The sequence below is a fragment of the Macaca fascicularis genome, chromosome 1, assembly GCF_037993035.2.
Source record: "Macaca fascicularis isolate 582-1 chromosome 1, T2T-MFA8v1.1".
Classification (NCBI taxonomy): Eukaryota; Metazoa; Chordata; class Mammalia; order Primates; family Cercopithecidae; genus Macaca; species Macaca fascicularis.
This window is the reverse complement of record NC_088375.1, coordinates 194,802,602-194,830,366: the sequence shown is the minus strand read 5'-3', so window position 1 is coordinate 194,830,366 and position 27,765 is coordinate 194,802,602. Positions and strand designations below refer to the sequence as shown.

The window sequence follows — 27,765 nt, the reverse complement described above, 5'->3', positions numbered from 1 at the left end:
GTTTACCTGTGATACTTGCTGTACAGGAATGTAAAAAATACTGAAAACACCAAGCATAAGAAACTACTCTTTATTTTAGACAACCTCATAAAATTATTTTCACATCCCCCCCACTTCTTGCTCTTAATCCTCATCTTTTAGTTGAAGAATAAGGCTTGAGAGAGAGAAAGGAAAAACCATAATGGGTAAACTTAGCAGCACCAACACGGTTCTTTCATCAAGGCGTAGCTCATCATTTCTCCAAACTGACATTCTACAGAAATGTCTTCCAAAAAGCGTTAAGTTTTCACAGAGTGGGGACTATGATTTCCATGCTCAAGTAGTGTAGGAAATGGGAGATTGTTAGTTTTGTTTACTGTAACACGAATTCTCAGAGTCCTCAGACCCTCTAATGTGGGTGATCTCCAGAAGGAGAAAGGGAGTGTGTAGTATTTTCCAAGCTTTTTGAGCAAACAATCCTTTTCTCACAGAACCCATCAGAAACAGTTTGGAGTATGCTGGTAAATATGTTTTGGGGATTGAAGTCAGAAAGGCTGATCTTTTCATATGGTTCCTCCTATTCTCTGCTAAAGCCAGCAACAGAGTAAGTTGACTCTAGCATCAAGACCACTAGTCATATTAAGAAAGGGCAGGTTGGTCAAGAATGGAATAGGAAGAACTAGCTGCCTCACTTTTCACTTTCGTGCCTACATTTTCTTCACTCCCTAAGTTATACAAGATGTACATTTCCTCTCTTAAGCAACTTAATTGGATGCTACTTCCCTCCTTTTGTGACAGAGCAACTAATTCATCACTACCTGAGGAGACAAAGTGGGTGCCACAGAAGCAAGACTAGGCCAGTGGGATTTGCCTAATAATAAGATGATAGCACAGAGGGTAACGTATTCAGAGAGGAAGGCAGCCTTAAGAAATGCAGAAATAGCCAAGCAAGATTTTTCCAAGCACTGGTTAAATCACCAGCAAAACAAAGCATTTATGTGAGTACCTCAGGCCTGGGTACCTCTTTGCTTGAAATCCGGCAAGATCTTGGAAAAACGTTTGCCCTCAGAATCTATCTCATTGCTTTAATTAGTTGTCTCCTTTGGGCCTGGGCACAGTTCTGGCACTGATCTGCAACAGACTCCCTTTCTAAAACTGAGCTTGACCACATCAAAAGTTTATAAAACAATCGCCATGGTAATTAAACTTGCATTCAACACCATATGGTAACAGAAGATGGCAAAGGATAAGCTTCAGATCTTAGATCTTTCCAAGTAGGGCATGTTAGATAAGGATAGAAGGATTAGTTGCAAGCTGGATCTGAGCTCAGGCTTGGCATGAAGGAAACTGTCTCCCATGTGGTTTGGAAGAGTTAGGGGCTCCCTGAGCTCTATTGTGAACTGTACGGGTTTCATCCAAGGAATGGTATAATGTGGGCATAAAACCATTCTTCAGACAACTGAAGATGGTCCCCTTCTGTAGCCAGAAACACTAGCTGTCCCGCATTGTCCATTTCTTTTAGCCCCAGGCGGTCCTGCAGAGGGAAAGCCATAATTAATCAAAAAGCTTAATGAAGTTTTGGAGTAAAATGGTAAATATGTTAACTCGAGATATATTGTCAAAATAAAATTGAGGTATATTTTCAAAAATGCCAAAAAGAATATCTCCTAGTTTTTTTTTCTTTCTTTTCTTTTCTTTTTTTTTTTTTTTTTTTTTTTTTGAGATGGAGTCTTGCTCTGTCACCCAGGCTGGAGTGCAGTGGCACAATCTTGGCTTATTGCAACCTCCACTTCCCGGGTTCAAGCGATTCTCCTGCCTCCGCCTCGCGAGTAGCTGGAATTACAGGCGTGTGCCACCACGCCCAGGTAATTTCTTGTATTTTTAGTAGAGATGGGGTTTCACCGTGTTAGGATGGTCTCGATCTCCTGACCTCAGGTGATCAACCCGCCTCGGCCTCCCAAAGTGCTGGGATTACAGGCGTGAGCCACCACACCCGGCCAGTTTTTTCTAAGTATTAAAAATGTATATGTAATTGAGACTGCACTATATAGAGTTCTAGATTCTGCTTTTTGAAAAGCTTCTCAGAGTCAGAGGACTACCTATAGGTGGGCAAGCCATGGACAACACTGCCTCAGCATGCCATAGGTAAGTGGGACTGAGCCAAAGACAGGAGAACATTAGCTAGGTAACTTAAAAAACATCCAACCCAGGCCAGGCGCGGTGGCTCACGCCTGTAATACCAGCACTTTGGGTGGCCAAGGCAGGCGGATCACCTGCGGTCAGGAGTTCAAGACCAGCCTGACCAATATGATAAAACCTCATCTCTAATAAAAATACAAAAATTAGCTGGGCATGGTGGCGGGCACCTGTAATCCCAGCTACTTGGGAGGCTGAGACAGGAAAATTTGCTTGAACCCGGGAAGTGGAGGTTGCAGTGAGCTGAGATCACGCCATTGCACTATAGCCTGGGCAATAAGAGCAAAACTTCATCTCAAAGAACAAAACAAAAAAACCATATGCAAGCCTTAGGTAACAAACCCTGGACACTTCCATATTCTGGAGTTGAAAATGTCATTACCCATAGCCTAGGTGCTGGAGAACAACCCCTGGTTGGGAAGATAAGCAGTTACAACAGTGCCAGAATGGTGCTTCTGCCATGGCCACCATTATTTTGAGTTTCACAATAGGGAAGTTCTTAGCTGTAATTTCTCAAGCCTTTTTTTTTTTTTAAATCAGACTCTAGCTTCCCTTTTTACCTCACCACTGAAGTTGAGGCACCCAATGCAAAAGAAAAGCCAAGAGGAGACAAATGACCTCTGAAATAACATGGAGGAATTCTAGTAGAAGGTGACTGGTTCAGGTGTAGTACTTATGCATTTTGGAGAGTCTGTCTCCAATATAAAATCCTTAGGGCTGGGCATGGTGGCTCACGCCTGTAATCCCAACACTCTTGGAGGCTGAGGCAGGTGGATCACCTGAGGTAAGGAGTTCAAGACCAGCCTGGCCAACATGGTGAAACCCTGTCTCTACTAAAAATACAAAATATTAGGCATGGTGGCGTGTGCCTGTAATCCCAGCTACTAGTGAGGCTGAGGCAGGAGAATCGCTTGAACCCAGGAAGTGGAGGTTGCAGTCAGCTGAGACCACACCATTGCACTCCAGCCTAGGTGACAAAGCAAGACTCTGTCTCAAAAAAGAAAAAATCCTTAAAGTGTAGAAGGCCCCAGAACTGGAGGTGGTAAATTACTGCAACTTCTGCTTAAGATACAGGACCTACTGCTAAACAAAATTCACAACTCTAGTCCCAATCGGTCTCCTGCAGGAGCTTCCCTTGTAGTGTGTAATTTAGAAACAGGATTTCACATCTGTTAATGTTTAAAAGTAATGTTCCTTGGCCAGGCACAGTGGCTCACACCTGTAATCCCAGCACTTTGGGAGGCCGAGATGGGTGGATCACCTGAGGTCAGGAGTTCGAGACCAGCCTGGCCAACATGGCGAAACCCCATCTCTCCTAAAAATATAAAAATTAGCCGGGCATGGTGGCACACACCTGTAATCCCAGCTACTAAGGGGGCTGAGGCAGGAGAACTGCTTGAACCCGGGAGGCAGAGGTTGCAGTGAGCAAAGATTGCTCCACTGCACTCCAGCCTGGGAGACAGAGTGAGACTCCATCTCAAAAAAAAAAAAAAGAATGCCCCTCATCATGCCTGGAGGCTTCCTGGATTTGTAGCAGACGCACCTCAGCAAAGGCAGCTAGTTTTAAAACCTTTTTATCAAAAAAAGGGAATCAGACATGAGGTTTCTCCTGTTCTTCCTTGGAAACCGTAAGGTTTCAGGATGTAGTGAATTTCTGTAACGCAGTGCCGGATAAGCTAGAGCAATAATCAAGAGCCTAACAAGCTTCACCCATATTGGACATAAGTCAGGTGTTTCAGGAGTACCTAGTGCTCTGAGGTGTACAGGGCAGGGCTCCAGCACCAAAGAACCTAGCAGCTTCAAGAACTGGGAGCTGAAAAAGACAGCACAACCTCCCAAGATAGATTCCCCGCCAGTTACCTGTGTGTACAGGGAGGTCTCCTGTAAGGGAATGGTTTCCTTGGCTTGGCCACTTCTGTAAAATCCAAACCACTGCAGAAGAAGCAAAAGAAATAAGGTCAGATATGACACACAGCACATACTGCCAAACTAATTTGAGACTGGTTAGAAGCCAAAACTGCCAACAAAGTGAACATCATAAAGCTGTAGCAAGAAGGAAAAATGGATAGGGTGCGTCTGAGTCATCTCTTCTTAAGGGTGGAGCCCGAGGGATGAGTTAAATCTTTCTGAGGGGCTGCTTTCCACTTCCCCAGAATTTCTGCTTCCTACATTTATTAAGCAATAAATGTGAAAAATTCCTGGGCTGAGCTCTAGACATTCAAGGATGAATCTATCATCTGTTTCCAAAAACCTCCCAGTCTTGCAAGGCACAGAAACAATTCACTGTTGAGCACAGAGGTCAGCAAATGTTTTTGTAAAGGCCAGATACAAAATATTTTAGGCTTTAAGGGCCATATGGTTGCAACTACTCACTGCTGCCACTGTAACAAAAGCAGCCACAGACAGTATGTAAAAAGTAAAACTGTTCCAATGAGGACACTGAATTTAAATTTTACATAATCTTTATATGTCAAAATACTTTCTATGTCTAAATAAATTTTACATAATCTTTATATGTCAAATTCTTTCCCCCAACCATTAAAAAATGTAAAAACCATTCTTCACGTGTGGGGAACACCAAAACAGGTAGCAGGATGGACTGGGCCTGTGGGCCACAATCAGCCAATCCCTGGTGGTGTGACATAACGTGAGGAGTGTCCTAACACAGGCTGATGATCTACAAAAGGGATCACATTCTGCTTGGAAGGGGGATGGCATCCTGTCCTTGACAGACGAATAGGAGCTGTCAGGTGGAGAAGCCAAGGAAGTACATTCTAGAGACAGAAAAACATGAACAAAGTTTGCATACGAGAGAAAAAGCACAAGTAGTACAATATGGCTTGATCAAGAGTGTATGAAGTGTGCAGACAAGGAGGATCAGGCTGGAAAACAGGGTGAAGCCAGATCAAGGCAGACCTTGGAGGCCAAGCTTAGGAACTGATATATTTTGGGCTGCTGATTCTGAACACTTTTTGGGCCTCTGGTCTCTGGAAAACGGATTAAAATTATAGACCCTTCCCCAGAGAATGCAATTACATAATTTTGCATAGAATTTTGGGGTTGGGGGGTAGATTACAATCTTCAGTGTCCCGCTTATGGACCTCAGGTGAAGAACTGTTCTATACAAAAGTTGGTGGAAGGGACTGCAGGTTTTTTCCCCCAGCAGGCAGCTGTATTTTTTCATTTCATTTCATTTCAATTTCATTTTATTTTCTTTTTGAGACAGAGTCTTACTCTGTCAACCAGGCTGGAGTGCAGTGGCACGATCTTGGCTCACTGCAAGCTCTGCCTCCTGGGTTCAAGCGATTCTCCTGCCTCAGCTTCCTAAGCAGCAGGGATTACAGGTGGCTGCCACCACGCCTGGTTAATTTCTTTGTGTATTTTGAGTAGCGATGGGGTTTCACCAAGTTGGCCAGGCTGGTCTTGAACTCCTGACCTCAGGTGATCTGCCTGCCTTGGCCTCCCAGAGTGCTGGGATTACAGGCATGAGCCACTATGCCCGGCTGGCAGCTCTATTTTAATGCCATTTACTCTCCTGGCATGTGGCCTAAGTAGTGTCTCACCTCCGAATCTACAGGGTCCACAATGGAATCATTGAGGAATTTCACCATCACAAACTTCTTCAGGGCCATCAGGTTTTTCTTGTAGGACTCATTGATACCCTGAAAGAAAGGCCAGCAACACCTAAGGTCATTACCATCAGATACCAGCAGGGGGAGTAAAGCCTTCCAGTTCTCTGGTCTCCCTGACCCTGTGCCACCATGTTTCTTCCCCATGGATATGGGCTGTTTTCCAGCTTCCTGCCTAGGATATACCTGTACAGCTTTTTTTTTTTTTTTTTTTTTTTTTTTTTTTTTTCCCTCTAAAACACAAAACAAAAAAAAACCCTTTATGTTATTTTAGATTCAGGGGGGTACATGTGCAGTTTTGTTACAAGGGTATATTGTGTGATGCTGAGGTTTGGAGTTCTGTTGATCCTTTCACCCAAATAGTGAACACAGTGCCCAACAGGAAGTTTTTCAGCCCTAGCCCCTCCCTCCCAGCTTTTGGAGTCTCCAGTGTCTATTGCTCCCATCTTTATATCCACGTGTACCCAATGTTTAGCTCCCAATAATAAGTGAGAGCATGTAATATTTGGTCTTCTGTTTCTGTGTTCATTTGCTTAGGATAATGGCCTCCAGCTGCATCCACGTTGCTGCAAAGAACAGGATTTCATTCTCTTTTATGACTGTGCAATATTCCATGGTGTATATGTACCACATTTTCTTTATCCAGTCCACCGCTGATGGGCACCTAGGTTGGTTTCATGTCTTTGCTATGGTGAACAGTGCTGCAATAAACATGAGTGCAAGTGTCTTTTTGGTAGGACAATTTGTTTTCCTTTGGGTATATACCCAGTCATGGGATTGCTTATACAGCCCTTTTTTTTTTTTTTTTTTTTTTTTTGAGATGGAGTCTCGCTCTGTCTCCCAGGCCCGAGTGCAGTGGCACCATCTCAGCTCACTGCAACCTCTGCCTCCCGGGTTCAAGCAATTCTCCTGCCTCAGCCTCCCGAGTAGCTGGGATTACAGGTGGCCGCCACCACGTCCAGCTAATTTTGTATTTTTAGTAGAGGTGGGGTTTCACTATGTCGGCCAGGCTGGTCTCAAACTCCTGACCTCAAGTGATCTGCCCACCTCGGCCTCCCAAAATGCTAGGATTACAGGCGTAAGACACCGCGCCTGGCCTTCCTATCTGACTGACATGCCACCGGCCATGGCATACAGGTACAAGTATGAATTTACACCACACTCCATAGGTGTCCATCACATAGGTGAGAGGCTTCTAGTCAGAGAAAGCCAAGACAAAATAAGAAACTGCAAATTCTGGGTGGTTCTGCAAATTCTGGGTGGTTCTGCAAATTCTGGGTGGTTCTGTGTTGTTTTTTGTTTGGTTTGTTTTTCCCTTCAAACTTTCTGTTTAAAAACAAAAAACCAAAAGACTCTCCAGATGAGTCTAATATAAACTGAGCCATCTAGTTTACCAGAACCTACCAAACCATGTTTGTGTCTGGGACATACTCAGTGCCTACTGTATCTCTCGTCTAGGTAAATCTCTAGAGAAAAATCCACCCCCAAACTGATCCATCAGGAAAGCTTCCCTCATTGAGACAGCAGCTGTGAATTTCCACCTAGCCCAGTCAGCAACCTACTGAGCTTATCCTGTGTGTTTCAACACTGGGAGAGGGAAAGAACTTAAGGGAAGAAAGGCAATTGAATTTCAACCTCTCTAAAAGGAACTGAATCTCAAAGGCACTGCCTCCCAAAAAAACAGAACTTCTGTTTCCTAGGATCTGCCCAGGACAGTTTGGGTAGTCACCACTGATTTGTTTATGAGGACCTAAACAGGAAAAAGAACGCACATCTATGGGAACAGGGTTTGGGTGCTTACCCGCTCCTGATTTATATCTGCCAAGAAGATGCTGTGGTTGCGATATACATCCTCTTTTATGGGGTCATGCCAGTATTCAGCTTGCACGAGGCTGTAGGAAGAAAAAAGAATGAGGTGATCAAGCTGCAGGTCAGTCAGTATGCCTCGGGCACGCTCAGTGCAAAGGCCACCAAGAGACTTTAAAAGGACAAAAGGCCGGCCAGGAGTGGCTCATGCCTGTAATCCCAGCACTTTGGGAGGCTGAGGCAGGTGGATCACAAGGTCAGGAGTTCAAGACCAGCCTGACCAAGATGGTGAAACCCCGTCTATACTAAAACTACAAAAATTAGCTGGGCGCGGTGGCAGGCGCCTATAATCCCAGCTACTCAGGAGGCTGAGGCCGGAGAATTGCTTGAACCCCGGCGGCAGAGGTTGCAATGAGCCGAGATCGCGTCACTGCACTTCAGTCTGGGCGACGGAGTGAGACTCCGTCTCAAAAAACAAGGACAAAAGGCCAAAGCCCTCAAGTCCCAGGCCTTACCCTTTAATACAGAAGACAAGACTTGCACCTATAAAACAGTCTGTCAACAAGACACCTTGTTGAGACAAGGACTATTCAGCATAGTACAGAAATTGTAAAAGATGCAGGCAAAGGGTTCATCAATATTTGCTTCCCCTGTGACACTGGGGTTTGTCGTACTTATCATGCTGATATAGTTTGGCTGTGTCCTCACCCAAATCTCACCTTGAATTGTAACTCCCACAATTCCCATATGTCACGGGAGGTGACTGAATTATAGGGGTGGGTCTTTCCTGTGCTGTTCTCTTGATAGAGAATAAGTCTCATGAGATCTGATGGTTTCAAAGAGGGGAGCTGGGCTGGGTTCCGTGGCTCATGCCTATAATCTCAGCACTCTGAGAGGCCAAGGAGGGCAGATCACCTGAGGTCAGGAGTTTGAGACCAACCTGGCCAACATGAGGAAACCCCGTCTCTACCAAAAATACGAAAAATTAGCCAGGCATGGTGACATGTGCCTGTAATCCCAGCTACTCGGGAGGGTGAGGGAGGGAGAATCGCTTGAACCTGGGAAGAATAGGTTGCAGTGAGCCAATATCACGCCATTGCACTCCAGCCTGGGAGACAGAGCGAGATTCCATCTCAAAAAAATAACAAATAAAAAATAAAATTAAGAGGGGAGTTTCCCTGCCCAAGCTCTCTTCTTTTGTCTGCTGTCATGTGAGATGTGCCTTTCACCTTCCGCCATGATTGTGAGGCTTCCCCAGCCACATGGAACTGTAAGTCCACTATAAACCTCTATTTGCCCAGTCTCGGGTGTGTCTTTATCAATAGCGTGAAAACAGACTAATATAGTAAATAAGTACCAGCAGAGTGGGGTGCTACTGAAAAGTTACCCAAAAATGTGGAAGCGACTTTGGAACTGGGTACCAGGCAGAGGTTGGCACAGTTTGGAGGCCTCAGAAGAAGACAGGAAAATGTGGGAAAGCTTGGAACTTTCTAGAGACTTGTCGAATGGCTTTGACCAAAAGCCTGATAGTGATATAGACAATAAGGTCCAGGCTAAGGTGGTTTCAGATGGAGATGAGGAACTTGTTGGGAACTGGAGCAAAGGGGACTCTTTATACTTCTTTCCAATCTCTCTCCACTTTCCCTTCCCTTCCAGCCTCCTCAAAACGGGCACTGTTACCACAAGGCCTCACATGGGGAAATTCGAACAAACTCTATCCCAGGTTGGCAGGGAGTGAAACACAAATTTCTACAACATAAGCTCCCCAGCCAGAGTGGAAGAGCTGCCCAGAGGCAGTGGTCCTGAAAACCCCACTCAGCGGGGCAGGGCGGCGTACAGCCCAACGGAGCCAGCTACGTCAGAGGAGCAGATAAGACTGAAGTGAAAGGAAGCAACAGTCAGAGTGACATTCTAGAATGTGTTTATACATGTATTTGAAACCTTTTAAAGGTTTAGAACTCTGAACATTTATAGAATGCAAAAAAAAAAAAAAAAGTTCTTGAGGAAAATTAGAAGTGTTACTTCAGTGAACACACAAATAGTAAGGAAGCAAAACAGTCTTATTGCGGATATGGAGAAAATGTGAGTGGTCGGCCGGGCGCGGTGGCTCAAGCCTGTAATCCCAGCACTTTGGGAGGCCAAGACGGGTGGATCACGAGGTCAGGAGATCGAGACCGTCCTGGCTAACACGGTGAAACCCCGTCTCTACTAAAAAATACAAAAAAAAAAAAAAAAAACTAGCCGGGCGAGGTGGCGGGCGCCTGTGGTCCCAGCTACTCGGGAGGCTGAGGCGGGAGAATGGCGTGAACCCGGGAGGCGGAGCTTGCAGTGAGCTGAGATCTGGCCACCACACTCCAGCCTGGGTGACAGAGCGAGACTCCGTCTCAAAAAAAAAAAAAAAAAAGAAAATGTGAGTGGTCTAGATAGAAGATCAAACCAGCCACAACATTCCCTTAAGCCAAAGCCTAATCCAGAGCAACGACCTAACTCTCTTCAATTTAATGAAGGCTGAGAGAGGTGAGGAAGCTGCAGAAAAAAAAAAGTGTGAAGCTAGCAGAGGTTGGTTTATAAGGTTCAAGGAAAGAAACCATCTCCATAACGTGAGAGTGCAAGACGGGGCAGCAAGTGCTGATGTAGACGCTGCAGTAAGTTATCCAGGAGATCTAGCTGAGATACTTAATGAAGGTGGCTACCATGAACAACGAATTTTCAGTGTAGATGAGACAGTCTTATATTGGAAGAAGATGCCATCTAGGACTTTCACAGCTATAGAGGAGAAGTCAATGCCTGGCTTCAAAACGTCAAAGGACCGGCTGACTCTCTTGTGAGTGCCGAATGGAGCTGATGACTTTAAGTTGAAGCCAATGCTTGGTTTTTAAATCCTAGGGCCCTTAAGAACTATGCTAAATGACTATGCCTGTGCTCTATAAATGGAACACAAAGCCTGGATGACAGCAGATCTGTTTACAGTGTGGTTTGCTGACTATTTTAAGCCCACTGTTGAGACCTATTGCTCAGAAAAAAAGATTCCTTTCAAAACATTACCACGCAGCTGGGCATGGTGGCTCACACCTGTAATGCCAGCACTTTGGGAGGCCAAGGTAGGAGGACTGTTTGAGGCCAGGAGTTCAAGACTAGCTTGGGCAACATAGCAAGACCCCACCTCTACGAAAGAAAATTCTTTCTAAAATTAGCCGAGCATGGTGGTGCATGCCTGCAGTCCTAGCTATTCAGGAGGCTGAAGTGGGACGATGGCTTGAGTCCAGAAGGTGAAGGCTGCAGTGAGCTGTGATCACACCACTGCACTCTAACCTGGGCAACAGAGCACAACCCTGTCTCAAAAACTATGTTTTTTAATTTAAAAAAGTTTAAAAACAAACTTAAAAAACAAACAAATATTACAGCTCATTAAAAAGCACCTGGTCACCCAAGAGCTCTGATGGAGAGGTACAAAGAGATTAATGTGTCTTCATGCCTGCCATAGCACATCCATTCTACAGCCCATGGATCAAGCAGTAATTTCAACTTTCAAGTCTTATTATTTAAGAAATACATTTACAAGGTTGTAGCTGCATAGACAGTGATTCCTTTGATACATCTGGGCAAAGTAAATGGAAGACCTCATGGAAATGATGTATCATTCTAGATGCCATTAAGAACATTAATGGGCTGGGTACCATTCACTTTGGGAGGGTGAGGAGGGAACATCAATGGAGCCCAGGAGTTTGAGACTAGCCTGGGCAACATAAACGAGATCCCATCTCTACAAAAAAATTTAAAAATTAGTGGGGTGTAGTGGCTAACACCTGTAGTCTCAGCTGCTCAGGAGGCTGAAGTGTGAGGATCACTTGAGCCTGGGAGGTTGAGGCTGGGTTGCAGTGAGCTGTAATGGCACCACTGCACTCCAACTTGGGTGACAGAGTGAGACTTTGTCTCAAAAACGAACAAAAATTCATGATTCACAGGAAGAGGTCAAAATATCAATAGTAACAGGAGTTTAAAAGTTGATTCCAACCCTCATGAGTGGCTGAGGGATTCAAGACTTCAATGAAGGAAGTAACTGCAGATGTGGAAATAGCAAGAGAACTAGAATTAGAAGTGGAACCTGACGATGTGACTGAATTGCTGCAATCTCATACAACAGATAAGGAATTGCTTCTTACGGATGAGCAAAAAAGTGGCTTCTTGAGATGGAATCTATTCCTGGTGAAGATGCTATGAACACTGATGAAATGACAACAAAGGATTTAGAATAAATATTACATAAGCTTACATAAAAGCAGTGGCAGGGTTTGAGGACTGAGTCCAGTTCTGAAAGATGTTCTACTGTGGCCAAAATGCTACCAAATAGCATCGTAGGCTACAAAGAAATCTTTCATGAAAGGAAGAGTCAATTGATACAAAGTTCATCATTGTCTCACTTTAAGAAATTAGCACAGCCATCCCCACCTTCAGCAACCACCACCCTGATCAGTCAGCAGCCATCAACATCCAGGCAAGACCCTCCACCAGCAAAAAGATCACTTGCTGAAGACTCAAATGATCATTAGCATTTTTTAGCATTACAGTATTTTCTAATTAAGGCATGTACTTTTTTTAGGCATAATGCTACTGCACACTTAACAGCCTTCAGTATAGTGTAAACATAGCTTTTATATGCACTGGGAAACCAATAAATTTGTGTGACTTGCTGTATTATAGTATTTACTTTATCGTGGTGGTGTAGAACCGAATCCTCAGTATCTCTGAGGTATGCCTGTAGTTTGGTACATTACTCTGTAACTTTTCTGAATGGCTGAAAAGTCTCTGAGACAGCCTGAGTAGATGCCTCAATATTTCCAGAAAACAAAGTTGCAAGTTCATCAGCTGAGGACAAAGACGTGGGGAAAACGGGACAACTGGGGACAAGCACTCTGAGATCCACTGCGGGTGGGGTGCAAACTGGGAGCAGGGCCCCGAGCAGACCTGGGGAGGGCAAGTTGCTATGAAAATTAAACAGGATAGGCCGGGCGTGGTGGCTCACGCCTGTAATCCCAGCACTTTGGGAGGCCGAGACGGGCGGATCACGAGGTCAGGAGATCGAGACCATCCTGGCTAACACGGTGAAACCCCGTCTCTACTAAAAAAAAAAACACAAAAAACTAGCCAGGCGAGGTGGCGGGCGCCTATAGTCCCAGCTACTCGGGAGGCTGAGGCAGGAGAATGGCGTGAACCCGGGAGGCGGAGCTTGCAGTGAGCTGAGATCCGGCCACCGCACTCCAGCCTGGGTGACAGAGCGAGACTCCGTCTCAAAAAAAAAAAAAAAAAAAAAAAAAGAAAATTAAACAGGATATGTAAAGCTCTAGCTTCCCCCGAGCTGGAACAGGGGAAGATGGAGGCCAAGGCCGAGGCCAGGGCAACACTGAAGTATTCATTGTGGCAGGGAGTGTAGGGGTGGGAGGGTACAGCATGGGGCGGGGCATGGCAGAGAGCAACCTGCGAAGGCAAAAGGGAACTAGAGGGTAGATTTTACATCCAGGAAGGAGAGCGAGAACTGTTACACCATTCCTCATTGCCCTCATCATGCCAAGCCAGGAGCTTCCTCACCAGTTACTGTGCGGATTAGGATATCACGTTTGCTTTGCTAAGGTTAAGTTATCTGAAGAATGTGGAAGACCTCTTTTGGGGTCTCTGCCTAAGGCCCACTCTTGCACTCTTCCTGCCCCGCCTACTGGTTTACAGGGAGGTGGGTATGAGGAGTATGCATGGTTCCACTTTTCTGGCCACAGTTAATGAGAGCAGAGGTGGACACCTGACCTGAGCCGGGGCATGGTCCCTTCCTGAAGAATCTGAATCAGGACAGAGAGATTCTAGCCTCAAACTGAGACAATCTCCTAACAGAAGATTAAACATTTGGAAGCTGTGCGAGGCCACCTTCCATCATGTGGGTGGCAGGGGAAGCTGGTCTGCATGGAGAGAAGCAGCAGCGACACAGAAAGAGAAGCAACAATGGCAATGGAGAGCGAATACCCTGGCTCCTCGTGGCTCCCAATTCTTGATTCCAGGCCCTGTGAGGCCTTAGGCACCAACAGAGTATTACTTTCTTTTAAAATTTACTTTGGCTTGATATGGTTTCCTTCTTGCAACCAGAATTAATCTTCCCTAATACCAGGGGCAACCTAGGACAGTATCACAAAGACAAAATGATTTCTCCTTGTTACTTTAAGCCTTCACCATCTGCTCTGCTAAAACAGTTCTCACACTCATTCATCTGCTTGCTTGCTTTCAAAAACATGTTGGCATTTTTTATGGTCTCTTACCTCCTTTCTCCCTGTTCTCTCTGCTCTTGTGGGTTTATCACTTTTTATTCTTCTGCTATCACTTCATTAAAATTTAAGGAGGAAGATAAACACATCAATCTACTGCTTTTAATCAGTATCTTTTATTTTTATTTTTTGAGACACAGTCTCACTCTGTCACCTAGGCTGGGGTGCAGAGGCGCAATCTCAGCTCACTGCAACTTCCGCCTCCTGGGTGCAAGTGATTCTCTAGCCTCAGCCTCCAGAGTAGCTGAGACTACAGGTGTGCGCCACCACACCTAGCTAATTTTTGTATTTTTAGTAGAGATGGAGTTTCGTCATGTTGGCCAGGCTGGTCTCGAACTCCAGGCCTCAAGTGATCTGCCTACCAAGGCCTCCCAAAGTGCTGGGATAACAGGCATGAGCCACCGCACCCACCTTAATCAGTATTTACGTGTCACTTGTCACCCCCGATGGACTGCTTACTTAGCATCACTAACAGAATTCTGATTGCCAAGAGCTGTTTTGGTTCACACAAAGAAAGAAAAGTATAGGCTTTTTGGAGGCAACTGGGCAAGAGTGAGAATCAAGAGTAAAGGAGGAAGAATGAAGTCTAAATACCATGCAAATCCATGAGAGCAAAGAATATGTAGAATATAAATAATTAAGTTGTGATTAGCCACAGCCAATCAAACCAGGCAAAGGGGAGAGCCTGGTGTAGCATGAGGGTAAAAAAAGGAGACAGAGGTACAGAGTATCTTAGTTTTCTATAAAAACCATCAGGTGGTACTGTTGACCCAAAACAGCTTTGTGGCTATTTGTGTAGCCAATGAGTGGGAAGAGAAAAGACAGCTAGCTGTAGGTTGTTCCAACATGAGTCAGTCACAAGGCTGTATCTTGGAAAATGGCTTCAAGAATATACTGTAATAAAAAGTAGTTATTTGACAAGAATGAGACACTTGGAAAACCCACAGGATATTAGTCGATCCCAAACTCCAGCTATCATCTAGAGAACATCAGACCTACCATCACAACTTCTGTTTGTTTGTTTTTTTTTTTTTTGAGACAGAGTCTCCCTCTGTCACCCAGGCTAGAGTGCGATGCGCAATCTCGGCTCACTGCAAGCTCCGCCTCCTGGGTTTTTTAAGCGATTCTCCTGCCTCAGCCTCCTGAGTAGCTGAGATTACAGGCACCACCGTGCTCAGCTAATTTTTGTATTTGTAGTAGAGACAGGGTTTCACCATGTTGGTCAGGCTGGTCTCAAACTCCTGACCTCATGATCCACCCGCCTCTGCCTCCCAAAGTGCTGGGATTACAGGCGTGAGCCACCATGCCCGGCCTACAACTTCTAAGGATAGAGCCCGGGAATCCATTTTTAATGAATTTCCCTGTGGTTCTGATATACAATTAAGTTTGGAAACAAATGAACAAGCACACACTACAAAAGTAATTCTGCATCTTTTTTTTTTTAAATAGATTTTAATAGAGACAGGGGTCTCACTAAGTTGCTCAGACTTGTCTTGAACTTCTGGCTTCAAGCAATCCTCCTGCCTTGGCCTCTTAAAGAGTTGGGGTTACAAGTGTGAGCCATCGTGCCAGGCTGGCCATGCTAAATACCCAAACACATTTGAGGAGTCAGGGACAGTGATGTAGGGAGTAGCTACCAACATAAAGAATCTGTCCTGTAAATACCAACAATAATTCCTTGAGCTTAGTATTTTCTAAAGGCTTTCTGTTTGTTTTTTAAAGATGGGAATTCATTCTGTTATAATTACATTCTTCTTACATAGAAAAATGCCCTTGTTTGTCTTTCTTTGTTTTTTAATTAATAGACTTTTTGGAGCAAGTTTAGGTTTACAACGAAATTGAGCAGATGGTACAAAAAGATCTCATTTGAAGTCCGGGCGCGGTGGCTCATGCCTGTAATCCCAGCACTTTGGGAGGCCAAGGCGGGTGGATCACCTTAGGTCAGGAGTTGGAGACCAGCCTGACCAACTTGGAGAAACCCTGTCTCTTCTGAAAATACAAAATTAGCCGGGCGTGGTGGCACATGCCTGTAACCCCAGCTACTTGGAGGCTGAGGCAGGAGACTTGCTTGAACCTGGGAGGTGGAGGCTTCAGTGAGCCAAGATCACGCCACTGCACTCCAGCCTGGGCAAAAAGAGCGAAACTCTGTTTCAATAAAAAAAAGATCTCATTTGAATGTCATAAGGAACTACTGCTGGAATCACTGTGAGCATGAAAGTCAGCATGGTATTTTCACACGGTGACAGGTGTGTAATCTTTTCAGCTAACTATACATACCGTTCCTGAACAACTTTGGAGTACGCGCCAGCATTCAGTGTTTTTCTGATAAAGTCACAGATGTGAGAGCTCTCTCCTGGGCATCGAGGGAGTCCAAAAACACCTACAGAGGTAGATGACAAATATTCATTCCTTCAGTAATCATGTATCCAATACCCACTATGCACAAGGCGCTGTGAGAAACAAAACGAACAGGACCAAACTCTGATCTCATTCACTTGTTCCTCATGAAAATAAAGTGCAGAGAACGAATACCATCACCAGCTTCCTCCTGGTGCTGCTTACACTCCTTCCCGCCTAAGGATCTTTGTACCTGCTCATCCCTGGAGGATGTGCTGCATCACATGGCTGGACTCATTTTCAGCTCTCAGGTCTTGGTCCTAGGCAAGTCATATCTGACCGGCTTACCTCAAATAGTACCCATCCTCATTTCCTTCCCCTCCCCCAGTTATACTTCATCCTTAGCATCCTCATCAATAACACTGTTTTGAGTACCACGAATAGTTCTGAGCAAAATACTGGCAATAATTAATGTAATCCCCACAACCAGCCTGTGGAGTAGATATCATTATTTTCCCCATATCACAGATAGAAAACTGTAAAACTGAGAGGTTAAATACCTTGTCCAAGGTTAGACAATAAGGGATAAGGATCAGACACAGGCAGTTTGGCCCCAGAGCCCACTCCTTTAAGTGCTACAACCATTAGTGTGTCCTTCACACAGTATCCTGTTGTTCTTGTTTTTTTCCAAGAGTTTGGGTCTTGCTATGTTGCCCAGACTAAAGTGCAATGGCTATTCACAGGCACAATTATAGCATGCCACAGTGCCTCGAACTCCTGGCTTCAAATGATCCTCCAGCCTCAACCTCCCAAGTAGCAGGGACTACAGGTATACATCACCTCGTGCCCGGCTATCCTCTATTTTATCGTGTACATATATATATGTGTGTATATATATGTGTGTATATAAGTGCATGTATGTGCATATATACGTCTATGTATGTGTGTATATATGTGCATATGTCTATGTATGTATGTGTATATATGTGCACATGCGTGTGTGTATATATTTCATGAACGTAAGGACCTTGTCTGTCTTGTTCCTGGCATATAGTAGGTTTTCAATAAATATTTGTTGAATGAATAATAAAGCTTGTTTTACCAACTTGTGTTTGTATAATCCTTATACTTTTAAAAAGTGTTTTCCTACCTATTATTTCACTTTATCCTCTGAAAAATTCCTATAAGACAGGCAGGACCATATTTTGGTTTCCTCTGTGAGTGGAACCTAAGATACCAAATTACTTGCCTATGACTAATAGTTAATTGGGTGAGTCCAGGTTTCCTGATTATATGGAGAATCATTCTGCTCCCACATTATACCAGCTAATAGCTATACCCATCGCAACAGAGATGAAATTCCATTCTAAAGACACATCCTTCCCCAAAAGTATGGAATTCTGTCTAAACAGAAAACCTGCTGTTTCTCAAAGGGTTTAAATTTAAAGACAAAAGAGCTTACACACTATTCTTTGCCTAAGCCTAAATTCAAGAGGATATCACCAAGTCAGAGAACAGGAAAGGTCACTCGATCTTCCTAACTCCTCAACCACCGCCTGCCATGTGGCTGGCTATAACCATCTCACTTCCATGCAATCGTGTCAACAAAATTGGAGAGAAGTAGATGTCAACCTAGTGATACAGGCCTCTGGAATCCTACGTCTCTTCCTATGTCTCCAGCAATGCTGGCTAGTTTGTTAAAAGCTAGAGAAACAGGATTTTGCAAGGATGGCTGATGTCTTGTGCAAATACAGTTCCTAGATTTTTTTAAAATCACATGGTCATGTGGGTTAGAACAGAGAAAAAAGAAAGCAAAGAGGCAAAGTTACCTTGATGTTGTCCCCCAACTGAGATCAGATTGATCATGGGAGGTGAAGGGCATCTCTGAGCCACTGCCCTCCTATGGAATAAAAGGGAGTTTCAGCTCCGACTGTCAGATGGAAAGGTATCCACAATCGGCATCACAGATTAAGCTGGTCATCCTCTGTGGTTCCCCAAACCCACAGAGTTTCAGGATTTTCCTCTGATATAGGCGAATGCAAATCTTTCTTTCAACTTTCATAGAAAATAAATTAAGCTCTGGCCGGGCACGGTGGCTCACACCTGTAATTCCAGCACTTTGGGAGGCCAAGGTGGGTGGATCACATGAGGTCAGGAGTTTGAGACCAGCCTAGACAACATGGTGAAACCCCATCTCAACTAAAAATACAAAAAATTAGCTAGGTATGGTGGTGAGCACCTGTAGTCCCAGCTACTCGGGAGGCTGAGGCAGGAGAATCGCTTGAACCTAGGACGTGGAGGTTGCAGTGAACCAAGATCACACCACTGCACTCCAGCCTGGGCAACAAGAGCAAAACTCCGTCTCAAAAAAAAAGAAGAGAAATTAAGTTCCATAAAGCTTCATACACGGGAACGTTTTAGGAAATTTCCCTTCCAAGATAGGTGACAATCTTGAATTGTGAAGGAGTGGATTTATCTGAATAAAAGAAAAAAAAAATCCATTCCATATAAGTGGTACAATGTAACAAAAAGGAACTTACAGAAATTGGCCTCCCTGGGAGAATCCCATAGCATTGTAGCCTTGCTGCAATTTAGGATCCTTAGCAAGTGTCTGACACACTGTTGTTACTTGGGAATTGACATTCAAGAAGAAGCTGTTTTCCACGTCCTAAAAAAGAAGCCAGAGACAAGTGACAGGATGGGACTGAAAACAACCACTGACATCTTCTCTAAGAGGTAAACTCGTTTAGGTTGGTATCCTCACACGAGCCACTCAAGGGTGAAAGTATCATTGTATGATTTGCTGCTAAAAACACAAGGCAAAGCATTTCAACAGTATATGCTATGAAAGCAGTCAGCAACTCCTCAAAGGAACAGCTGTGAAGCGCCTTACCTCCATCAAGGTCTTCCCAATCTCTAAAGATAAGACGTAAATTCCAGGTATTTTCTTCTCAACCATTTTTTTAATAGCACCCATGCTTAAGGGATTGCAACAGCTGTCTCCTAGCCAACAAAAAACAATGATGGAAACTCATAAGTCAAAATATTATTTACTCTTTAAAAACTTTGAGGCCTCAAAGAGCATTATCAAGAATGTGAAAACAATGTACAGAATGGAAGAAAATATTTGCAAAACATTTATCCAATAAGGGCTTAATATCCAGAATATACTAGGAATTTATAACTCACTTACAACTCAAGGATAACCTAATTTAAAAACGGGAAAAGGGCCGGGCGCGGTGGCTCACGCCTGTAATCCCAGCACTTTGGGAGGCCGAGGCGGGCGGATCACAAGGTCAGGAGATCGAGACCACGGTGAAACCCCGTCTCTACAAAAAATACAAAAAAATTAGCCGGGCGCGGTGGCGGGTGCCTGTAGTCCCAGCTACTTGGGAGGCTGAGGCAGGAGAATGGCAGGAACCCGGGAGGCGGAGCGTGCAGTGAGCCGAGATCGCGCCACTGCACTCCAGCCGGGGGACAGAGCGAGACTCTGTCTCAAAAAAAAAAAAAAAAAAAAAAAAACGGGAAAAGGAATTAAACAGATATTTTTCCAAAGAAGATATACAAATGTCTAACAACTAGCATGTGAAAAGCATGTGAAATGCAAACCAAAACCACAATGAGATACCATTTCGCACAGACTAGGATGTCTTTAATAATACTTTTTAATAGAAACCAACAAGTATTGTCAAGGATGTAGAAAAACGGGATCCCTTGGACATTGCTGGTGGGAATGTAATAAGCAGCCACTGTGAAAAACAGTTTGGTGGTTTCTCAAAAAGTTAAACATACAATTACTAAATGACTCAGCAATTCAACTCCTAGTTATACACCCAAAAGAAATAAAAACACACGTCTACACAGAAGCTTGCATATAGATGTTAACAGCAGCAATATTTGTAATAGTCAAAAGGGAGAAACCATCCAGAAGGCCATGAATGAATGACTGAACAAAATGTGGTATATTCACACAATGGAATATTACTCAGTTATAAAAAGGAAGAAAGTGCTGACACATGCTACAACTTGAATGAACCTCAAAAACATTACACTAAGTGAAACAAGCCAGACTCAAAAGGTCACAGAATGCATGATTCCTTTTATATGATCAAAAAGAATAGGCAGATCCACTGATATACAGAAAACTAAGTTGGAGATTATCAAGAAGTAGTAGGAGGGGAGAACAGGGAGTGATTGCTTAATGGCTATGTGTGTTTTCCTGGGGCGTTGAAAAAGAGAGAAGTGTTAGTTGCACATAGCAAATACACTAAATGCCACTGAATTGCACAATTTAAAATGGTTAAATTTATATGAATTTTTACCTCAATTTTAAAAAATAGAAGAAAGAACACTTTTTGCTTAGCTCCTGTTCATTAAGTAATAACAAGCTTCAAAAGTCCATACAGTAAGCCAGGCGCGGTGGCTCAAGCCTGTAATCCCAGCACTTTGGGAGGCCGAGACGGGCGGATCACGAGGTCAGGAGATCGAGACCATCCTGGCTAACACGGTGAAACCCCGTTTCTACTTAAAATACAAAAAAATTAGCCGGGCGAGGTGGCGGCGCCTGTAGTCCCAGCTACTCGGGAGGCTGAGGCAGGAGAATGGCGCGAACCCGGGAGCCGGAGCTTGAAGTGAGCGGAGATCGCGCCACTGTACTCCAGCCTGGGCGACAGAGCGAGACTCCGTCTCAAAAAAAAAAAAAAAAAAAGTCCATACAGGAGCTGGGTGTCGTGGCTCACGTCTGTAATCCCAGCACTTTGGGAGGCCGAGGTGGGTGGATCACGAGGTCAGGAGCTCGAGACCAGCCTGGGCAACATGGTGAAACCCCATCTCTACTAAAAATACAAAAATTAGCCGGGTGTGGAGGCGCATGTCTGTAGTCCCAGTAACTTGGGGGGCTGAGGCAGAAGAATCACTTGAACCTGAAGGGTGGAGGTTTCAGTGAGCCAAGATCATGCCACTGCACTCCAGCCTGGGCAACAGAGCAAGGCTCCATCTCAAAAAAAAAAAAAAAAAAATTCCATATAGGCCAAGCATGGTGGCTCATACCTATCATCCCAGCGCTTTGGTAAGACGAGGCAGGAGGGTTGCTTGAGGCCAAGAGTTTGAGACCAGTTTGGGCAACAAAATGAGACCCTGTCTCAAAAAACCCAAAAAGCCCATATAGGATAATTAAGACACCATATTTACAAATGAAAAATAAGCACAGGTACACATTCCCTTCCCCTATCACACAGGATATTTGGGGTGAAGAGATGCAAAGTTTTGTCTTCAGGGCCAGGACTAGGGTGAGGCAAATGAAGCATCTAGGACAGCGGTCCTCAACTTTTGGCACCAGGGACCAGTTTCGTGGAAGACAATTTTTCAAAACTGTTCCACCTCAGATCATCAGGCATTCGTTATTTTCTGATAAGGAGCACGCAACCCAGATCCCTCACATGCGCAGTTCACAACAGGATTTGAGCGCCTATGAGAATCTAATGCCACTGCTGACCTGAGAGGAGGTAGAGCTCATGGCCGTAAGGCTCCAGGCTCACTCACCTCCTGCTGTGTGGCCTAGTTCCTAACAGGTCACAGACCCGACCCAGGGAGTTGGGGACCCCTGCTCTAGGGCACAAAATTTAAGGAGGCACTCATTCTCAGGTTTATGTAAGTGCTGACCCTGAATTTGAGAGTGAGTGCATCCTTAAAATTTGCATTTCAGGAGCCTCTTCATCTTGTCCTAATCCCAGACTTGTTTCTTCTATTTCAAGGAACTAGAACTAGGAACAGGAAGCAAACTGGCTACTGAGTAGGAGAAGTGGAGTGAGATCATTTCCCATTTCGAACTTACTCATTCCATTTTCAACCTGCAAGAAAGCTTAAGCACCAATTTTAGAAGAAGAAAAGGCTATTGCCTAGAGAATCGTCTATTCCTTTTATTTCTCTGAAAACAATGTTCTCCACACTGAGCTGTAATTGTAGGTTACTTAACTGCCTCTGCCTCCCCTGCAACTGACTGTGAGCTCTGGGAAAACACAAAGCTCCTAACTTGTGTCCTCTTTTGACCCCACAGTAGTAGCCCCAGGGCCTGGTGCAGAACCTTGAAAGTGTTTGTATTTGCTCACTCTAATTACTCTGAATATTTTTCTGTAACCCATCCCAATGAAGCTCTCACTGTCACCACTCTCCCAAAACTGCTTTTGTCAAGATTAGTCATCTTTATATTGCTAAATCCAATAATCAGTTGTCAGCCTTTATCTTCCTTGACCCATTAACATTTGATACAGTTACTCAGGACCTATCAACATTTGATGCAGTTGATCATGCCCTTCCTCCTGAAACACTTTCTTCACTTGGCGTCAAGGACACTGAGCTTTCCTGACCCCTCCACTTCACTGGTTGTTCGGATATAGTCTCCTTTGCTAGTTTCTCCTCATTTCCTCCACCTCCAAAGGGAATGGAGTACCTCAGGGCTCAGTCCTCTGTGTACACTCATTTCCTAGGTGATCTCACCAGGCCTTTAACTACTAGCTGTATGCCGAAGACTCCCTACTTAAATCTCCAGCCGGTATCTCTGTCCTAGACTCCACGCTCCATGCCTCTACAACACTTCCTGGATGTCTCATGAGGATTTCGAGTTTAGTAAGCCCAAAAGCAGACTCTTGATCTTTCCCCCACCCTAAGTCAGCTTGTCCTACAGGCTTCCCCATCTTGGTAAAATGAAAACTTCACCCTTCCAATTGTCCAGGCCAAAACTTGTGGAGTCATCCTTGGCTCCTTTCTTTCTCTCTTATTCCAAGTCTGATCTGTTAGCGATCCACCTTCAAAATCTATCCAAACTTTGACCACTTCTCAACACCTCTATTGTTACTCTACAGTTTCAAGCCATCATCATCTCTTGTTTAAATTATTGCAATAGTTTCCTAACCTGTCTCCCTGTGACTATCCATGAACCCCTACAATCTATTCTCAATACAGCAACTAAAGTGATTCTTTAAAAATGTGTCAGATCGGCCGGGCGCGGTGGCTCAAGCCTGTAATCCCAGCACTTTGGGAGGCCGAGACGGGTGGATCACGAGGTCAGGAGATCGAGACCATCCTGGCTAACACGGTGAAACCCCGTCTCTACTAAAAATACAAAAAAATAAGCCGGGCAAGGTGGCGGGCGCCTGTAGTCCCAGCTGCTCGGGAGACTGAGGCAGGAGAATTGCGCAAACCCGGGAGGCGGAGCTTGCAGTGAGCAGAGATCTGGCCACTGCACTCCAGCCTGGGCGACAGAGCGAGACTCCGTCTCAAAAAAAAAAAAGAGAAAAAAAAAAAATGTGTCAGATCATGTCACTCATGTGGTCACAAAGTTCCCCATGACACTCTAGCCAAAGTCCCTGCATTAGTCTTACTAGGCCCAATAACTTCTGTAACTGCCCCTCCCTTCCAAACTAAACTCCTAACTTCTTCCCCTTGCTCACTCATTTCCAGCCACACTGACCTGAATGCTGTCTGTTGAATATACCAGACATACTTCTGCATCAGGGCTTTCCCATTTACTGTTCCTTCTACCAGATAGCCAAATGGCAACTGTCCTCATCCACCTGTTTTGCATTCAGATGTCACTTTTTTAATGAATTCTTTCCCAACTTTGCTTTATTAAAAGTGCAAGCCCCCACCTCATCTTTATCCTACACCCTACTATACTTTTCTCCATTGCACTTATCACCATTTGATATGTTATGTTTTACTTATTAATTTCTTTATAATCTGCTCCTCCTACTGGAGAGTAGGTTCCAAAAGAACAAAGACTTTAGCCTGTTTAGTTCCCTACTGTATCCTCAGCACCTAGTAGGTGCTCAATAACTGTGTTAAATTAATATAGGTTGAGCATCCTAATCTGAAAATGCGAAATCCAAAATCTGAAAGTTTTTCAGAGCAGACATAATGCCACAATTGGAAATTTCCACGCCTGATCTCATGTGACAGGTTGCACAAAATTATTTATTTATTTATTTATTTATTTATTTTTTTGAGACGGAGTCTCGCTCTGTCGCCCAGGCTGGAGTGCAGTGGCCGGATCTCAGCTCACTGCAAGCTCCACCTCCCGGGTTCACGCCATTCTCCGGCCTCAGCCTCCCGAGTAGCTGGGACTACAGGCGCCCGCCACCTCGCCCGGCTAGTTTTTTGTATTTCTTAGTAGAGACGGGGTTTCACCGTGTTAGCCAGGATGGTCTCGATCTCCTGACCTCGTGATCCCCCCGTCTCGGCCTCCCAAAGTGCTGGGATTACAGGCTTGAGCCACCGCGCCCAGCCAAAATTATTTAAAACATTGCATAAAATTCACTTCCAGCAGGCCGGGCGCGGTGGCTCAAGCCTGTAATCCCAGCACTTTGGGAGGCCGAGACGGGGGGATCACAAGGTCAGGAGATCGAGACCATCCTGCCTAACACAGTGAAACCCCGTCTCTACTAAAAAAAAAATACAAAAAACTAGCCGGGCGAGGTGGCGGGCGCCTGTAGTCCCAGCTACTCGGGAGGCTGAGGCAGGAGAATGGCATAAACCCGGGAGGCGGAGCTTGCAGTGAGCTGAGATCCGGCCACTGCACTCCAGCCTGGGCGACAGAGCGAGACTCTGTCTCAGGGGAAAAAAAAAAAAACATTAACTTCCAGGTATGTGTATAAGGTGTATACGAAAAATAAATGAATTTCCTTGGGTCCAACCCCCAAGATATCTTGTTGTATATATGCAAACATTTTTTTAAAAATCCGAAATACTTCACAGTCCCAAGCATTTCAGATAAGGGTTACTCAACTTGTAAATGAACTGTAGGTGCCTAACAAAGCTCTGTTCAATGTGTGAAGGAATAAATAAAAGGGTAGATGCGCCAGTTATGTAGCCAGCCGCAGCTCACCTAGCCTGATCAAGTGCGAGATGCCGCATCCTGACGCCACTACTGTAAGGATTAATCAAGGACAGCATGTAAAACCTCAACGCCGTGCGCGGCTCTCTTTGAGCTCATCAAAGGACGGCTCCTTCCCCTTCTCTCTTTCCAATGCAGATCCTTCAAATCCTTCAAATCCTAAAATGTCGAGGCAGCCGCGAGCTGTGGGGCCAGGTCCTCGCCCTCTACACCCGCATTTTGCAGATGCGAACCGAGGCTAGGAGGAGAGAGAATCGCCAAACCCTTTTCAGCTTCTCACTCACTCACCCATCCCATGCCAGATCACCAACGGCAGCGGCGCCGGCGGGTCCAGATGATGCAACGCCCGGGCAGCGCAGGTCCATGGCAGGAGGGCGACAGCCAAGAGCCACAGGCAGCTGGGCGACGCCATCTTCACTGTGTCACATGACCGCGGGCTCGCGCCTCCCGGAGCCGCGCTCCGCCCACCTGGGCGTGGCGCCGCCGGCTGCAGACTGCAACCTGCGCATCCCGAACGGATGCGCAGCCTGATGGGCGTTGGCCGTACCCTGGAGCTTTCAGCGCGACAGGTCCCCCGCCAGGCCCCGCTGGCCGAGTGGGGCTCCGCGCTCTCGTAGACCGCCCTCTGCGGTGAATGAAAACAATTGCTAACATTTATTCAGCGCTGATCAGATACTATCAGGCACTATTCTTACAAACTTTAACTGATTTGCTCCTCATAACAACGCTGTATGCACTCCTCCCCCTCTGACAGGTGAGGACACTGAGGCACTGAGAACTGGCATTGAGTAAGGTGCCCAAGGGCACAGAGATAGCAAATTGGTGGGTCCAAAGTCGTTGCTCTTCACCACTGCCCTGTACTGCCTTTGGAAGAAACATGCACAAAGGAAGGAAGAAAGGGAGGAGGGACAATTTCCAGCCAGGACCAATCATGGCAGGGTGTGGGGTTTGTTCTGGATATTGAAGGAGAGGTAGGATTTCAACAAGCAAAGATGAAATTCAGAAGGACTGAGATGAGCTAAGGTAGAGAGGAGAAAGACAACTGTGTTTTCTAGAAATGTCGGGACTTCAAGACGGACGAAAGCATATGTTGGATGCATAAGAGTGAGGGGAAAACCCATGGCCACTAACTGGCCTAATCTCAGCTGGATTATTTCAAGGGTCTCTCATCAATCATTTCCTTTTCCATTCTCTCCTCTTTAATCCATTTTATGCTCTATTGCCAGATTCATCCCTCAGTCCACCTTCATAATCTCAGTTCTCTGCTCAAGTTTTTTCAACAAAACATCAAAAAAGGCCGGGCGCGGTGGCTCAAGCCTGTAATCCCAGCACTTTGGGAGGCCGAGACGGGCGGATCACGAGGTCGGGAGATCGAGACCATCCTGGTTAACACGGTGAAACCCCGTCTCTACTAAAAAATACAAAAAACTAGCCGGGCGAGGTGGCGGGCGCCTGTAGTCCCAGCTACTCGGGAGGCTGAGGCAGGAGAATGGCGTGAACCCGGGAGGCGGAGCTTGCAGTGAGCTGAGATCCGGCCACTGCACTCCAGCCTGGGTGACAGCGCGAGACTCCGTCTCAAAAAAAAAAAAAAAAAAAAAAAACCATCAAAAAAATAGTGTAAAGAATTTGTAAAGAAATTAGAGTGTATCCACTATACAATGGAATAATATGAGGCCAGTTTTATAAAAAGTGAGTATAGGGCCAGGAGCGGTGGCTCACACCTATAATCCCAGCACTTTGGGAGGCCGAGGTGGGCAGATCACCTGAGGTCGGGAGTTCAAGACCAGCCTGACCAATATGGAGAAATCCCGTCTCTACTAAAAATACCAAATTAGCCAGGCGTGGTGGTGCATGCCTGTAATCCCAGCTACTCAGGAGGCTGAGGCAGGAGAATTGCTTGAACCTGGGAGGCAGACGTTGCGGTGAGCTGAGATCATGCCATTGTACTCCAGCCTGGGCAACAAGAGCGAAACTCTGTCTCAAAATAAATAAATAAATAAATAAATAAAAAGTGAATACAGCCCAGGCAACATAGCAAGACCCCATCTCCACCCAAAAAAAAAAAAAAAAATTTTTTTTTTAATTAGCCAGGGGTAGTGGTATGTGCCTGTAATCCTAGCTACTAGGGAAGCCGAGGTGGGAGGATCACTTGAGCCCAGGAGTTCAAGGCTGCATTGAGCTATGATCTTGCCATTGCACTACCCTCTGGGCAACAGGGGGTTTTTGTTTCTTTTTTGTCTCTCTCAAAAAAGAAAAATGAGGTACATTTGCATAAAATGATATGAAAAATGTCTTTAGTATGTTGTAAAAGAAAAGTTGATTACAAACCCACGGGATTTATTGCTCCAGTTTAAAGAAACCTTTAAAGAAATTATAAATAGTTCGGCCGGGCGCGGTGGCTCAAGCCTGTAATCCCAGCACTTTGGGAGGCCGAGACGGGCGGATCACGAGGTCAGGAGATCGAGACCATCCTGGCTAACCCGGTGAAACCCCGTCTCTACTAAAAAAAATACAAAAAACTAGCCGGGCGAGGTGGTGGGCGCCTGTAGTCCCAGCTACTCGGGAGGCTGAGGCAGGAGAATGGCGGGAACCCGGGAGGCGGAGCTTGTGGTGAGCTGAGATC

General features: G+C 45.2%; 1 protein-coding gene across 2 annotated transcripts; it reads right to left on the bottom strand.

Annotated features, from left to right (window-relative positions):
• Positions 1-56: 56 nt before the first annotated feature.
• On the bottom strand, positions 57-25,563 carry PPT1 (palmitoyl-protein thioesterase 1). 2 transcript variants are annotated; one of them, XM_015452101.4, is made up of 9 exons: positions 25,134-25,563; positions 19,146-19,255; positions 18,793-18,920; positions 18,082-18,152; positions 16,193-16,295; positions 7,606-7,696; positions 5,739-5,837; positions 4,036-4,107; positions 57-1,513 (listed from the first exon to the last, which is right to left on the bottom strand). In XM_015452101.4, the coding sequence occupies exons 2-9, from the start codon at positions 19,227-19,229 to the stop codon at positions 1,391-1,393; spliced, it is 771 nt and encodes a 256-aa protein (XP_015307587.1). In that variant the 5' UTR covers positions 19,230-19,255; positions 25,134-25,563; the 3' UTR covers positions 57-1,390. The 2 variants fall into 2 exon arrangements, with proteins under 2 accessions (XP_015307587.1, XP_045229727.1); XM_045373792.2 differs by having other exon boundaries at positions 25,431-25,563.
• Between the last annotated feature and the right edge of the window lie 2,202 nt (positions 25,564-27,765).